This window comes from Fistularia commersonii, chromosome 15, assembly GCF_037954325.1.
Source record: "Fistularia commersonii isolate RoL2024-O1a breed Wild chromosome 15, RoL_Fcom_v1.0, whole genome shotgun sequence".
In the NCBI taxonomy this organism is placed as follows: domain Eukaryota; kingdom Metazoa; phylum Chordata; class Actinopteri; order Syngnathiformes; family Fistulariidae; genus Fistularia; species Fistularia commersonii.
Window position 1 is genome coordinate 11,096,875 of NC_141298.1, and position 16,537 is coordinate 11,113,411.

The following is a 16,537-nucleotide window of genomic DNA, read 5'->3' on the forward strand; positions in this document are numbered from 1 at the left end:
TGGCGGCGGTGGTGGTGGTGGCGGTGGTGGTGGGGGTGGGGGAGGAAAAAAAAAAAAACAAAATCGGCTGCAGCTCCGGATCGTGTCCATTTGACAGGGATTTTTTTTTAAACGCAGGACGTGTCGTGACTACCGTTACTCAAGGAAATAACCCATCATCAACATCATAATAATAATAATAATAAAAAAGGACGCTGGTCAAGCTTGTGGATTCGGCGCAGCCAAGTTGCGCGTTTTAAAGGCGACGTTTGGGTGACATTGCAATTGCAGTCTTCTCGTGCATTTGTTGAGAGCGGTTTTAAAGAGAGAGAGAGAGAGAGAGAGGAGAGAGGAAAAAAAAACAGGAGAAAAGGGCGAAGATCTCGGCGTGGAAGTGGAGGATCGTCCGCCGTACGCATCAACGCAGTGGGATTTGTACGTCTGGCCGGCGTCCCCCCCCACCCATCCCGCGGTGACGGTTATGGGTCGGAAGCGGTGTGTCGGTGCAGATTGTTCCAAGATGGCGGCCGGGTGCTGCGGGGTGAAGAAGCAGAAACTGTCGGGATCGCCCGGGTCTGGGGGTCCCGGCGGGGTGGGGGCGGGGAGCGGGGTGGCGGGGACCGGACATTGTGGATCGGAGCTGGGGATTGGCTCGTCGGCGACCGTTGCGGCGGCGGCGGCGGCGGCCAACGCGAGCAGAGCCAACGGCCTGGGGGGACCCGGGGGGAACGTTAGCGGCGGGAGCGGCGGCACAAGCGCTCTGTCCCCGGCCCCGGCCGGCTACACCTCATCCGGTCTCTCCCCGAATCTCAGCCCCGGACCTGGGTCGGGAAGCGGAGGCAGAAAAATGGTCGTCTCAGCGGAGATGTGCTGCTTCTGCTTTGACGTGCTTTATTGCCATCTGTACGGATACCAACCTCCAAGAACACCCAGGTTTACAAACGATCCCTAGTGAGTATTAACTTCATGCCTTTTGTTGTGTTTTCGTGTGTTTTGCAGCAACGGTTTCAGGGAAAAAAGGCACAATGGCAACCCTCCCCCCCTCCCTTCAGCTCTCGGGAGTCTGTGCGGAGGGCTGGACGGCCCCCAGCGTCCGCCACCTGTCATGTCAAAATAAATGCATATTTTTAATCAACTCTGATGTTTAATGTGGGGGAAAAATAAGCACACGATCCGGGCTCAAGTTGGAATCCGGGCCTGTTTTTTTAGCTAGCAGCTAGCCGACCCGCAGCTAGTATAGCCGCGTTACCCTTTCAATTAAACATTACCCGTGTGGTAATCGAGTCGCGTTACTTATTACTTAATCGCCGCGGGGTGTCGTAAAAAACATTTTCCGTCGTTTTCCGGCGACCGAAATGGTAACCTTGCGGCTTTATTTCGACCCGGTAAACACCGGCTAACGCTTGGCGAGCTTATCCCCTAGCCTCTACCGTGCTAGCGACCGGTCAGTTCACAGGTAGAGTGGAACGAGCAAGATAACATCGCTATTTTTATTTTTTAATTTTTTGAATTGGTTTTTGACATGAATACGCTGTTAGGGGTGTGGATTAAGACCGGGTTAAGCTACATTTCGTGTTCATTAATTTTCAAGACACTTTGACTAAAAATGAACATCGGGGTGTTAACTGTTATCAACGTTAGCTGAGTTAGCTGTACGCTACATTAGCTTGCTGATGGAACACTGTCACCTATCAGCGTTAGCTTTGTTAGCTCCGTGCTAAATGAGCGTGCTAATGGTACCCCGATGAGCTTGGAGTCTTTAAATCAACTGAAGCGTTTTCTCTGCTTTTAAGGAATAAGTCAAACAAGACGTTCGGGAGCCGGGGCTCTTTGTTTCTGAACGTGACACCGCACGGCGGGGATTTCCTCTCAACTGTAAGGCAACAATGCTAACAACCGGTCTTAGCATCGGCCAACAAAGACAGGAGGAAAAAAACGGTGGCGTGCCTTGGACTTATCAGTTCCGTAAAATCATTCAGAACATCGAGTCAGATGACCGAGATATCAACAGAGGATGAGTGATATTGGCGTCAAATGATTGTCTTTTGACTGATCCTCTCTACTACTGTGTGTTTTTGTTATGACTCAACCGCCTTCCGTTATGATCGTGTTTTCCCGTTTGTTCGAAACTGTACCGAGACAACCGACCCCACCTCGTCCCGGAGCCTGCGGGGAGGTTTTTCCGCCCAGAAACCGACACTGTGAACGGATTAAAACGCCAAACCGGAGGGCATCGACAGGGAAGAGGGCTCTTTTTTTCTGTGTGTCAGTGCAGAGAGGGAGGAAGGAAGCAAGCCATAGGGTGTATAGGGGGGAGGGGGGTTGGAAACAAACACTGATCTGAGCGAGGACAAACAAACATGCATAAGCCCTACAAACATGTCTGCAACGGGCTGTAGTGACTAACCGATGGCATCGAAAGGCATTTACAAAACGGTTTTGCACGCCATCCAAAGCTTGTCTCTTCTGTTACCAATTTCCCGAAAACCCCGCTGTTGACAAAGCCCGTTTGCCTTTTAGTTGGCAAAACGGTCAAAGGCATTGCTCTCCTTCCAGGGAGTCGCTTTGTCGCCCGGGGGTCCTCCGTGAACTTGACTCGGGTTTTCGCTCATCTCGTAAAGCGGTGTTTCGTTGTACGGCGTCCGACACCCCCTGCCCCTGTCAGGATGAATTATTGAGATCCTCTAAACAACAACGCAAAGCTCTGCGAGTAAACAACTTCAACCGCCGTCGAGCCCATGTTGGCATTATTCAGGCATTATTCAAGCAGAGTCAGTTAATTAGTAACAAGCAAGAGCTGAGGACATTTGTATTGGCTTTTAGGTAAAAAAACAGGTAATGGTTTAAATGGGGTTTGATTTGAAAGGAAGGCATGTCTGCTGCCTTGTGTAACCTTTGGTTATTACCATTTCAACAAGGTCCAGGTTTTATGGGGAGTTTCTACTTTTCAAAATTCAAGATTCAATAAGAGACAGAAAGATCATAACAGAGAGGATTTTTTTTTTCCCCAGCTTGAACAAATGCAGTTTCATTTTTTTGGAATTGCTGTTAGAGATGCAAAAATACATACATTTTGTCCTTAATTTTGCAACTGGTAATTTACTGCAACTTGGTCAGTAAATTCCTGAAAATTTCAAGGTAATTTCTTTAATTTTCTGAGAAATGGATATGATTTAGATGACAGTTAGTATCCATATATGTCTTAGGCCTGTAGCAATGAGTGTTCTTGTGTAAAGGGGAGTGTGCAGTTCACTGACAAGCACTCGGGGTACCTGTGGGCGAAATGTCAACACAAAAACAAATCTTTTCCTCGCCTGAAAGCTTGAACGAGTTATGAATCCATGACGTGGCAGATGGTGTTCATTAGTGCTAAATCCAGACTGTTGAACACTGAGTACAGCCCCTCATAGCTCATATTCCATCAAACATCACTAATACAACCTCGGCGGAGACACATTAAGACTTATTATCGCCAGCTCCGGAAACACTACCAGGCTCCCTCCGTCCTGGGATTTTATCGTGTTGCTAAAACAAGATGTCATTCAGGTTATTGCCAGCAGCGATCAATCAGATAAATGATGAATGTGTGCATCTGGATGCTGGGGAGAACTTGTTTGGGACAGGTTGGTCTGTTTGACCATTTAAAAAAAAAATCATAAAAAAAAGATGGGGAAATCCTTTCCAGTACTCGAAGGGTTCGGAGATATTAAACTTTTACATTGATTATGCAAAATCAGCCATCGCAATGTCGAAACCATTTGTTGGAATTGCCTTATGGAAATAAGAAATACATACTAACACGGATTAGCGCCGGCAGGCGACGCTGGTACGGCTCCCTTCGAAGTTTTATTTCATCAGCCATGAGACGCTCTAACCTATTCCCCTCTCTCTTTCCAGCCCGCTGTTTGTCACATGGAAAATAGGCAGAGACAAGCGGTTGAGGGGTTGTATAGGTACATTTTCTGCCATGAATCTGCACTCAGGACTCAGGGAGTACACCCTTACCAGGTGAGTGGCAACAGCCAGGGACTTTGGGCCCGATAGACTGGTTTGTCACAATACATAGCCTTAACGCCAAAAAACTCCAGCCCACTGTAAACACGTGCCAAGCACTAAGTTGAAGGTTTTGAAGGTAATAATACACGGGATTGAACCTCACAACTACATATGCTTATTTTAAACCTTGGTCCGCTCGGCGATGCGCCTGGGAGCCAAATCTGTGTTTTTTGCAGACTTTGTAGATGCCTTATTTCACATTGATGGTCATTTGTTCACCCCGTCAGCAGATCGGCTGTGTCACATGACCGTTCAGGCACATGGCTGAGAGGTCGCTTGTTTTTCTTCCATGCCTCTTCATCCCGGACTTTGAGTTTCCTTTTTTTTACCCTCACTAGCCTACAATGATTTCAGTAGCACCAGATATAAATAAATCTGCCGATTCCCAGTCATTTTTAGATTGATGTTACAATAAGCACACAGTGCCTACATACAATTGCACACTGTGTGCAATTGTATGTAGAATCTCGAGTTTCCCCCGAAACGGAAAAGAGGCCTTCCAAAAAACTCTCTGTGAATGAGACATTTATTTATTTACATACCTGCAAACTATTTTTCAGTAAAGCCAGATTTAGAGCTGTAAATCATGTGTTGCACTGATATTGATTATTTAAAACAAATAAAAACGTGTTCGCTGTTTCATGTTGACAGGGCTCTTTGTAAACATTGAGGTTCTTCCCTTGACTGTCTTCACCTGGGGGGGCACAGCTGACTTTTTAGAAATATATATAAACACATGCGGCTCCCCTCGCGGGCCGAAAGGTATTGTGTGCAGATGCACATACATAGCCTGTGGGGTTAACGTCTGACCCGGCTGACACGGGAGAAAACACCCTCACTGACCCTCATCTGCATATTGGGAGCAGCGTTGCCATGTCTCTTATACCGTTAGCAGTCTGAGGCGGCGGCTTCAGTTACAACACAAAGGGTGGGGTCTTAAAACTGGCCTCTTGTGGTTAATAGTGTTTTTTTTCTGTCCTCTCTATGCCTCCAGTGCCCTTAAAGACAGCCGCTTCCCCCCCATGACAAGGGATGAGCTGCCTCGCCTCTTCTGCTCAGTGTCTCTTCTCACCAACTTTGAAGACGTCGGTGATTACCTTGACTGGGAGGTGAGAGGCGGACGCCACCCCACGTTTCGAGTATTCGTCCACCGGCGTCTTTTTATTTTATTTTTTTCCCTCCCATGATGACACGCAACCGCTCTCCCCCCCTCCCGTTTTTTCCGAAGCGTATTTTTGTCCACAGCCCTCCGCTTTTATTATTTAACAAGGAGAGTTTTACTTTGAAAGCTCGCAATATCTCACGCATGGCTTTCCCTCGCATCTCCAGGTGGGTGTTCACGGTATTAGGATAGAGTTTTTCAATGAAAAAGGATCAAAGCGCACCGCCACCTACCTACCAGAGGTTGCAAAGGAGCAAGGTGAGATCCAGCGCTGCCACTGTTGTTTTCAGACCCTTATCCCTTGCTGCGAAATCACAAGTGATTGACGGCTTTGGCTCATTTGTTCAGGAGTTTTGTGTCTCTCTCCTGCAGGTTGGGACCACATTCAAACCATAGATTCCTTACTACGAAAGGGAGGTTACAAAGCTCCCATCACAAATGATTTCAGGAAGACCATTAAGTTAACCAGGTAAGGTCGCACCCTGGAATCACCGCATCGGTTCATTTACATCGGCCCGCACAACCCCACAGTCCCCGAAAACACTTCTTAACGTTATCGTGCATCCATTGCATATTTAAGGCTGCAGAAAGCGGGCGTTCAGCCCGGGGGGTGTCCATGGCGCCTTTTTTAGTCACCATACGTCTCTCGCGTGAGTCAATTTGCCCCCGAAAAACATTCAAAGTCCAGTATTGATTGGTCGCTGGAGGGTCCGAGCCAGTCGATCAGTGTCTAATTAGGAACGAGCCTTTTTTTTTTTTTTTTATTAAATTCCCTGCAAGAATCGACGCTGACGTTTTGTCGGAGCAAAAATTGCTGCACATCTCGGGAGAAAAAAAAAACAGGAATTTGATGATTTGCGGTGCTCATTCAGGCTCATCCTGTCTGTGACAGTGGATTTATACTTCTATTCCGTCAGGGGTGACGGGTTCGTCAATACAGACACGTTTTCGACACTTTGAAGCCCAATGTCATGGAAAAAAGGCAACGTGTTTCTCACGCATTTGTTAAATCCCTGCTGAGAATGTGTGGTGTCCGCTAGGCTTAATCTCCTCGCAAATAAAACCATCATTGAAAATAGAAAATTATGCTACATTTTAATTAAAGCAACCCCCCACCCTTATCAACCAGCTCAATCAACTCAAGTCTATGAGCTTGCCAATATGGCTTTGTGGTTCAGCTGTTTTTGATTTTGGCTGGTTTTAACACTGTAATAGCGACAGCTTTCTCAGACCCAGCATTCGTACTGCACTAGCAGACCTTCACCACCGCTGTAATCAAAAACAGCAAAAGCATAGGCGGCGACGTAATCAGAATTACGAGCATTGGCTGCCTCCGCCCTTTGCAGCATAGGCGCTCCCTTTTTGACATCACAGCCCTTTCAGCATATGCAACCATTGGCAGGACAGGCCGCCAAATAAGCAGGGTGGGCAATGAATGAATGCAATCTATCAGCTGGCTTCTATGAACCAGGTCACTACGATAGAGACCGTGGCAATTCCATTTTCTCATAGCCAAAGGAACCATCCCCGCCCCTGAGACGCTGCTCTTCTGGCCATGAAGGTGTAATTCAACTTTTACTCGGAAACTCGGCTTGCCCTAGCTGATGCATTGTTGATACAAGTGTTGATTGTCATATGTGCGGTACAGTGCACGTTTCCCTCGTACAATGAAATTCTAATTTTGCTGTCCACAGTAAAGTCAGAGGTAGCCCAAAAACAAGCAATAACAATTAAATTACTAATAATTGTATCTGATATATTTTGACTATATCATGATATAAATATAATAATCACAATATTAGAGCAACAAGATGTTAACAGTATTAACAAGATGTGCAAGTTGAAAGAAAAAAATGTAAACGTTAAATGCTGTGTTCACGGGATGTGCAAGTTTAGAATGCGGGAATTGACATCTTAGAAGTCTAATACCAAGCTTTTGAGCGTGCAAACTCTGTGCAGACAGGAGATAATGCAGAGCGTCTGTTTGTTGATATCAGGCGCGGCCTGTCTCCGGCAGATTCAATCGAATTGAGAGGAAACACCAAGATGAGTCACGAAATATCAACCTGGCTCTCAAGTCCTTTTTAGCCTGACTTTCCAAGCCGTTTTCAGCTTTGACAATGTTGCTGAGTTCCTCCCCGGCCTGGGTTTCCACAAGCTGCCGTGTGGAAAAAGGAATTTATTCACATCCCCCAGGGGTGTTCTGCAGGTTTGGGTGGTTTTTGTGTTCAAGAAAAACAAAACAATGTCACAACGACAGAGTGCTGTAAGGAATCCTCTGTGTCCTTCGTCAGCCATGACACATTCATGCAATGGTTGGCAACACACAGATGGAGGCCACGTATTGGTGGGGACAAAAAAAAAAAAACATCCCGGATGGGACAATAACATTATCTGAAGGAGGCTGAAGTGATTAAAAAATGGTGAAAAGTGATTTGCAGTGGAGGCAGCGTGAGATACGATCATGCCGGTGGATTTTACTGCTGCATCCACGTCTGCCGCTTCCTGCTTTGATTGTGCTCTGATTGAATTGGAAACAAACAAAAAAGAGAAGCAAACAGATCCGACTAATGCAAACCGAAAATCCCGTAATGAAGCAGATGTGGACAGAGCATGACTCGGCCTTCTGTTCCAGAACAGGCTTGGGTTTTTTTTTTTTTCTCCCCAATGGAGTTTCGGATCAGATTAGATTTTCGTGGTTGGAAAACAACATTCGATCATTTGGGGAAAAAAAGCGGGATTGAAAACTACTTCCTGTCATGTTACAACCGACCTCCATGTCTGCGATTAGCTAGACCCACGTATCCGCTGGCTCAAAGGTGGGTAACGCTATTGATTGCCACTTGAATTTGATTTGTGTATATCAAGCTTCTTTCTACTATCATTGAAGTTACTGCTGCCTTGGGTGATGAATTGGCACATCCTGACTGGCTATGTAATTTGGCCCTTTTTCCATGATACAGTTACTGTACGACTCAACTGGGTTCTTCCTTGGTATCCTTCAGGGATCGTACCTGTTTCCCTGGTATTTTCTTTTTTTTTTTTTTTTTTTTTTTTTTTTTTTTTAAGTACCCACTCTGGTAAGGTTCAGCTCATGACAGAATCAAACCTGCTGGTTTTTTTTTTTCTTTTTTTTTCAAAAAAGAACCTGCAAAAATGTTACAAGTTAGCATGGCTAACATCCAAGTCATGGCAGTTTAGCCCTGCCACAGACCAACCCCTACCCAGGTCGTGCTCGAACTGTGTCCCGGAAAAGCGCCATGAAGATTTTCGAGGAGCGCGGGGGGGTCGACCAGAGTTCACCAACACATTTTTTTTTTTTTTTTTCCACTTTTTGTTTTGTTTCCTTCCCCACTTTTAGGTACCGTAGCGAGAAGATGACAATGGGTTATGCAGAGTACATAGCCCACCGCCAGCACCATCACTACCAGAATGGCATCGGGCACCCTCTACCACCCTACAACCATTATTCCTGACAGCGAGCCGCATGACCAATCATTGGACCTCTCCGCGGACCTTTTCCCAGGAGAGCCCGCCCCCTCCTGGTCTAGTTATTTCTACTACTGTACAATTTTATGATGATAGTTTCCGTTGCCATGCTGGCCGTCTCCCCCTGACGTTGACATGGCAACGGGTGGCAACAGAGCATCATTTGATTATGACAAGAAAACCACCCTTTTTTATTCCCTTTTTTTTCTTCTCCTTTGCCTGTGGTTTAAGTTTTCGCAGCATATGTATACCTTATCTCTATAACCCCCCCCCCATTCGTATTTTTGAAAATTAAACTTTTTTTTATTTTATTAATCACGCGTCTTTTTCAGTAAAACCTAATCAGGTGTTTGATTCTGTGGATGGAAGGAAGTCTTACGGCGGATCAGTCGTTAGTATTCTTTCGGCTTTGCTACGATTTTAACATTTACCAAGAAACCCCAGCCCCCCTTTTTTTCCCTTCTTCCTTAAATTCTTTTTGCTTTTTTTTCCCTCTCTTGCTAACCAGACATGACATACAACCCATGTAGCAAAGCAACCGCAGTTCTCAAAGGCTGTGTCGTCTCTGATTCCTCTCAACACAAACAAACAAACAAAAAAAACAAACAAACAAAAGATTGACTGTTGAGGTTGTCAAGTCTTGTAAACTCTCGTAGTGTTGTAGTTGGGAAGCGTATTTTTTCGGGGATCCGTTAAAACCCTGTGAAGTTTAGCTCGTAGGATTGTGATGCTCTGTGACCAGCCGGTCGTGTTTATTGTTGGAGCTCACAGAGGTGTATGTGTGTGTGTGTGTGTGTGTGTGTGTGTGTGTGTGTGTGTGTGTGTGTGTGTGTGTGTGTGTGTGTGTGTGTGGATAAAGACGCTGGAAGAAATCAGATTTGTTTTTGTTTTTTTGTTTTTGGAGCCCCCCCCCTCCCAAAAAAGGAGTATTTGCGGTGTTTTGTGGTTGAACTGGTTTAAACCTTGAAAGTGAGCGTTCTGCTCCAGCGCTCACATGCGGCCCCTCCTGTGTTCTAGTTGTTGGTTTTTTTTTTTTTTTTTTTTTTTAAACATTACCCACCCAAAACCCTAAAACTTTTTTTTTTTTTTGAATATTTGGTAACTGCGGAGGAAGCCATTGTGTCTTTGAGGTTAACCGTGTCTGCAGGTGTGATGTTTCTTTTTTTTTTTTTTTTTAATACAATTTTTTTTTAATATTAATTGTCTCTGAGTTGCAAGTGGCTACATGTGATAGTGTGTTTGGGGGAGCGGGGTGGGGGGGGTGGGGGAGGGTGGAGGGGGGTCCCTGAGACCTAATGGAAAAAAAATAATGCATGCTTTCATTTAAATGTAACCGTTGGTTTCCGAGTTTACTGGCAGGGAGTCACTCGACAGGGAAGAAAAACAAAAAAACGCTCTAACTACTTAAAGCCATATTCTCTTTTTAATTCCACACTTTGTGAGAGTGGTCTGCTTGTTGGTGGTGTGTGTTTGGTGACGGAGAGTAGGGGGCCGGGTCGCCGACCTCTGAATGCAAACCCTCACCAGCGTCGCTGGATTTCAGTCATTTAGTCGGACATTGCGTGTGTATGTGTGCGCGTGCACGTGTGTGTGTCGTCCACGTAACAGTAGTAACATCGTCTCGCCCTTTTCCCCAGATCGTAGTTAACCGTCGTTGCTTGTCCACCAAGTATGATGTATTTGAATAGTCCGATGAGACACCACTCGACGCACAAAAAAAAAAAAAAAAGGAAGCGACCCGTTCATCGTATGAAAACGGCACGTCGTTTTATCGCCGCACGTCATGCAGCACCAAGATCCCAGTCCCAATCCGAGTGTATTGAGCCTTGTTTGGTCAGCGGCTGCCCTGTACTTCGGGGCGACTCGCAGTTATTACAGAAAAAGAAAAAAAAAAGCCTGAGCGCTGTGAGCTCACAAGAAGCCATTTCCCACCAGAATATCGTGTACGGTGAGTCACGTCCGCACACTCTAGGCTAGTCCTTCTGCCGAGGATCACCGTGCGGTCCAGTTCTTTTTGTATTCTTCTTTTCGGCTTTTTCGTTTTGGCTAACTGGAATTTTTTGAGAGGTTCCTTTTCGTTGTAACAGCCTTTACTAACTGACAGGTTGTTTTTGTTTGTTTTTTTTTTGTTTTTCTTTATGCAAAAATTTCAAGGGCTTTTTGGCACTCCATCCACAGTAACCCCTTCTTCCCCGGCCTCCTCAAAATGACCCAGATTTAAGTTGTGTTGCCTTAAAATGAATGGTTTTAAAGAAGGATGGACCAGGAGGTGCGGCGCCGGAACGTTCCTCCGTGACACGGTGTGGGAAAATTCGTTTTCACTTCTTGACATGACAGGGGGCCCCTGTCCTGTCCCCCTGTCCCCATTCAGCTGCTGATCTTCGACATATGGCTACGCCTCTCCATCAACTCTTAATGGTTGCACGCTGTCCTTTACTATCATCATCATCATCATTATTGTGAAACGCCGGGTTGAGTCGTACTCGTAGAAATGTACGGTTCGCCCGAAAAACGCTACTTGTGGGCGGCCGAGATGGGGAATGCTCGCGGCGCCCTGCCTCTTCCTGGTCCATTCAGCACAGCACAACCTGAATTTCTCTGCTGCAAAACCAAATTGACCATGCTCTTTTACATATATGTCTTTGTATACACATGCAATGTATTTAGTTGCATGTATGTATGAGTATGAGACCTATGGTTTTATCCACGATATGCTTGATCTATGGCTTAGACGCTCTTATGAACCATTAAGAGATTTAAAAGAGAACTATGGTGCTATCAGACCTCATATTGGGGTGGTCACAGTTTGTGACTGGTCATGCGGACTCATTGATCATATCATACTTAAAGAGGCATGTATGATTTTCTCTTTAGTATATTGCTGTGAAATGAGCTGTGGCGGCGCATTTTGATTTTTTTTTTTTTTTTTTTACTTTTTTTTATTTTTATTTTTGTTTTTTGTTTTTTTAATCGGAAGGATGTCACCGACGCAAAAACCGTAGCCCCCTGTTCTCGTTCAGTCCGGCGTGGGTGACTTTTGGGATCAGTTCCCTATGGGAAAAACGGATGGATAATCTTTTCTCATATAACGGAGGAAAAAAAAAGTCCCAGCAGCAAGCACGTCATAAGGGGCTAAGGAATGTACTGTTAATGGTCGTCCTCGTCACGAAACAGTGATCTATGGTGAGAAAATCCTAAATGTGTTACCTTTACTATCCTTGATATATGCAGATCTGTTCAACAGGTGTTAATTTTTTTTTGTTCATTTTTTTTTTTTTCTGTTCTTTTTCTTTCTTTTCCTACCAGTGCAAGTCAACACCCATGCAGGTTTGAAAGGACAAGAAGTCACACGTTAACCTCCCTCCATCCCCCCTCATTGTGGTTTGTCAAGGCGCGATGCGTGTCGGTAGACAGCAACGGCGACGGTTGTTGCCTCGCCCCGGAAGGCCAGATGTTGCTTTTTATTTTTACCCTCTTCTTCTCCTTCAGAGCACATCCTCCGTTAACCTCTAGCTGCTGAATTGTTTGACCTCCAGCGAGACGGCACGTTGACCGGCAGTAAGGTCCCGCGTCTCCCAGACGGGGATGCAGACTGAACGTTTTGCGCAGGACGCGCGGAGCGTTGCTCTGCATCTGAACACGAACTGTTTTCCAAGCATTGATACCTCACGGGGAAACTATGGAACGACGTCAGTAGTTTGTTGTAGCAGATTGCGATTTTGGTTCCATACCAGGGTTAAGAGTTCCGCCTCAGCATTCCGTGCGCGGTCATTCTCATACATTTCGTGGAATGCTCGAGCTTGCGCTACCTTCGTATGTTCGACCGAACCAAAGATGCCAGCGGCCATGCCCGAATGCTGCTTTTTCAGGCCTGGCTTCCTGTCCTTCCAAAAAAGAAGAAAAAAAAACAGCCCTGCAATTGACAAAATGTTCTTTACTTTTTTTTTTTTTTGTTTGTTTGTTTTTTTTTTTGTGCAATTTCTCAACTGTCTTGACTTAATGAGCAACCACATTTTTTTTTCCAATGAATTTTCATTGTATTTGTCTCTGGAGCCGTTCGTGGCATCAAGGACGGTTTAAATGGTTGCAAGTTGTTGTCACTTATTTTGTTTATTATTATTATTATTATTATTATTGCTATAATTTACAAAAATGAAAATCCCATGGTGTGCCTCCTAGCTTTATGGGTTTATAAATGTTTTTTCCCTAAAGACCAGCAGTTATACTTTGTATAAAAAGATGGATTTTTCCTTATTTTTTATGCCATTAAAGATGAAAAAGCCTGTTTTCTTTACTCTGGACCCAGTAGCTGCACTGGTATACAATCGCACTGATAGAGGAGTAATTAAAAAAAGAAAAAAGATAAAAAGAGTAAATGAATCAATAATAATAATAATGATAATGACAAATAAGAACTACAATAAACTTGTGTTTGAAACTTTTATTATAAAAAAAAAAAAGCAAAACAAAAAAAAAAAAAGAAAATGACTTTTTGTACATCAAAATAAATTCTTTTCAAAAAGAATATTTTGGATCTAGTTTCAAAATTATTTTAGTGGGTTTTCTATGTTCTGACTTTTTCGAGACACTTGACTTGAAACACGTGTCACTGTACAAACTGAACTTTTCCGTTGCAGTGGCCTGACGGGCTGGGAGGGTTGCCTGGTGTAACTCCTCATACCAATCTTTTTATTTCTTTTATTTTTTGTTTTCATTTTTTTGGATCTTGTTTATTATTTTTTTCTGCTTTAGTAACTTGAAAATGTTGATGGAGAAAAAAAACAAAACATACGAACTGGGAACTTTCAAAAAAAGAAAATAAATCCATCCCCTGTAGAGATAGAACCTTCCTCCTTTCCTATTGAATTGCTGTTAGTGTGACGAGACTTGAAATGGGCATTTATTATGATAGTATGACTCCAAAAGAAAAAATACACAAAAAAACAAAAACAAAGAAAATAATAAATAAAAAAAGAAATTAGTTACAAAAAAAGGGGAATCTGGGGGAGTTGAAAGAATATATATAGAGGGTTATCTTGAGTATGTAAGCAATGGCTGTGAAGATAATGTAGTTTTAAACATTGTTATTACCTTTTAAAATCACTTATACAATAAAAAAAATTCAAAATCGACTAAAGTGGAAAATGTGTCGCTTTATTTTTGTTTAACAACACACACACGTACACACACTCAATTGAGTGAAATTTATCCCAGCGGCACTCCCAGAGGACAGCAGGTGAGTCAGCACTGACCGTTAGCATCCCTTCACATACGTTGGAAATAACGTTAGCCTTAGCAGCGTTGACGTCCCCGGTATCAAGCGAGGTATATTTTTCAAAACCTATGAGCCAAAATTAAATACCAATGCCCCTTTCAAAGAATTATCGGCGTCTATTTAATAATAATAATCGCGGCGCCGCTATAAGCTCCGCTCAGTTCAAACTTGACAGTTTACCCTGTTGTAAACTTCCTTTAGCTTCGGTTAGCGAGGATTAGCCGCGCTAGCTAGCGTCAGCATGGGTGTTCTCCGTGTACTAGCATCAGCCAGGCCTCTTTCCGTCATTGCTGTCTTTCAGGGGGGAAACACCAAGTGTAACCGGTTCATTTTCAACTATTAAGCATTTTACAAGCTTTTACAAACGTTACAAACAATTAACAGGTGCTTCTTTCATAGCATTGACTTTGATGCTCAACGCGTCCCCAATTGCGTCACGGATTCATTTGGACAGGAAGAAAAGTCTGACCTCTGCCTGTGTTAATCGGTATGACCATACAATTACATCTCTATAAAACATATACTTTAACACTCTATTCACGACTTATCCCTTTGTTTTTTCAACAAATTTCCTGAATGTTTTTTTTATTCCTCCCTTCACATTTGTAGTTCGGGACCCTGTTGTTCCTGGCTACGGTCTACCTTCGGCAGCCATGTAAAGAACTACAATCATGGCTTCCATCAGGCTGAGGTATGAGGAGTTTTTTTTTAAATAATAAAGCTGTAAAATAAGACCAGTTATCACCTTTCAATATCCCCTGCCAAGTTTTCTGCTTTTCTGCAATACATTGCTGCCATCTCTGTTCACATGATTTAGCAATGTCACTTCAAATTAAGTACATTAAATTTAGTACTTCAAATAAAAATATAGATCGCCTGCATTTTTTATTATTGCCAAAGAAAAATGTATATCTGTGGAGGTTCTCAGTCATCAAGGTCATGGTGAATTCTTGTCATAATCTCTTTGTCTTGGCAACTGGACTTGAATTTCTGCACTTGAAGATGTTTCACTCCTCATCCAAGAGGCTTCTTCAGTTCTAATGACCTATGGTGAGTTTCCAAATATAACTGCCAGGTTTTTCGAGATTATGTTGGCTTATTATGTACGTGGAAGAGTTGATATGCAGAAACTAGGTGTACCTCCCCCTTACACCTAGTTTCTGCACATCAACAAATTCAAGTCCAGTTGCCAAAAGAATATTTTGACAAAAAAAATGTATATCACTTTGTGTTTATCGCTTAATTCAATAATGTCAAAGCATGCATGAGTGCCCGAGAACGAAATTAGTGCCATCTGACTCCAGTAATTCACACATTGGATGCAGAAAATCATGTCGAGATATCTTTTACTAGAATAGGATGGGGATCATGAGATACTTGGATACTTGGGGTGAAGTGCGTGGGGAGGGGATTTCCCTTTTTTTTTTTTTTTTTTAATGTCAACCCTGCTGCCGCACCTCCAGGCCTCACCATTTTTATGTCTTTTAATGTTATAAAAGACTCATGAAAGAAGTAAAAGGGTAAAAGCAATTCCAGGAACCCATGATAATGTCCTGGAGCCTTAATACATCGGTTTATGTTATATCCCATTTTTTCCCCTTTGACTCTTCAGGCTGGGACATAAAAATCAAAACCTTCCATTTGTTTCCTTCTTTTTATTTCAATAAAAAATTATATTTCTAATTTTCCAATCTACTTTTGCCTTCATTGGCAAATTCACTGCTGTGAAATTGGAAACTCATTTTCAAATTACTACTTATTTTCCCTACGGAAAACAGATGCCGCTGTGTCACTTATTTTATTTTCATTTTTTTATGGACAGAAATGACCCGAAAATTAGCCATTTAACGACTAGAATCAGCAAAAATAAACAGATGAATAAATAAATAAACGAAAAAGCATTCAAAATGAAAAATATTATTTTAATTGAGATCAGTCATCCTTTTTTTTGAGGTGTTAATGTGTTTGATGGCCGTCAAAGATATACATATGGTTTGATTTCCCATACTTGAGCAGATTCTGTGATATATTCGCAAATGTGTATATAAAAAGGCTTCCCGAGTAATGTGCTCATATATCATGTCCGTGGCTTGTCAGCCATATTTGCGATACGATGCACTGGCAGCAACGCCTCCTTGCTCACACTTTATCGCCCCGAGGCAGCGATCCAGCCACATTCATAGCTTTACAACCGCTACTATCATAGTAAAGGTATCGTTTACTGCGCCAGGAAAATAAAAAATAAAAAAGTGGTTACCTCAGATTTCCTATATTCTCTTCTGTGATAAAAAGCGATTGAAGAAGACGGCACTTGTGTTTCAGTCACCAGGCTGGCGAGCCGAACGAGAAGTTACACCGATAAGCATCTACCGTCTCTATCGACAACCTTTACGTCTGTTCAATGCAGGGCTTCTAACGTCCGTAGCTTAGCTAGTGTGGAGATGCTAACCTTGATCAGTCCACACTTAAACACATTACAGACAAACCAATTTCAGACGGGAATTAGTCGGCAAGCAGAGCGGACAGAGATGTCGTCACACAGTATTATACGAGGAAGGTTACTTTGTTAACATTTG

General features: G+C 43.4%; 1 protein-coding gene across 2 annotated transcripts; it reads left to right on the forward strand.

Annotated features, from left to right (window-relative positions):
* On the forward strand, positions 1–13,831 carry ammecr1 (AMMECR nuclear protein 1). 2 transcript variants are annotated; one of them, XR_015107175.1, is made up of 7 exons: positions 2–930; positions 3,877–3,987; positions 5,030–5,144; positions 5,365–5,455; positions 5,570–5,666; positions 8,559–11,869; positions 11,993–13,831. XR_015107175.1 is itself a non-coding variant. In XM_086160220.1 (6 exons), exons 1-6 carry the CDS (start codon positions 461–463, stop codon positions 8,671–8,673), a joined length of 999 nt encoding a protein of 332 aa, XP_086016346.1. In that variant the 5' UTR covers positions 1–460; the 3' UTR covers positions 8,674–13,831. The 2 variants fall into 2 exon arrangements, 1 of the variants encoding a protein (XP_086016346.1); XM_086160220.1 differs by having other exon boundaries at positions 1–930; positions 8,559–13,831.
* Positions 13,832–16,537: the final 2,706 nt, after the last annotated feature.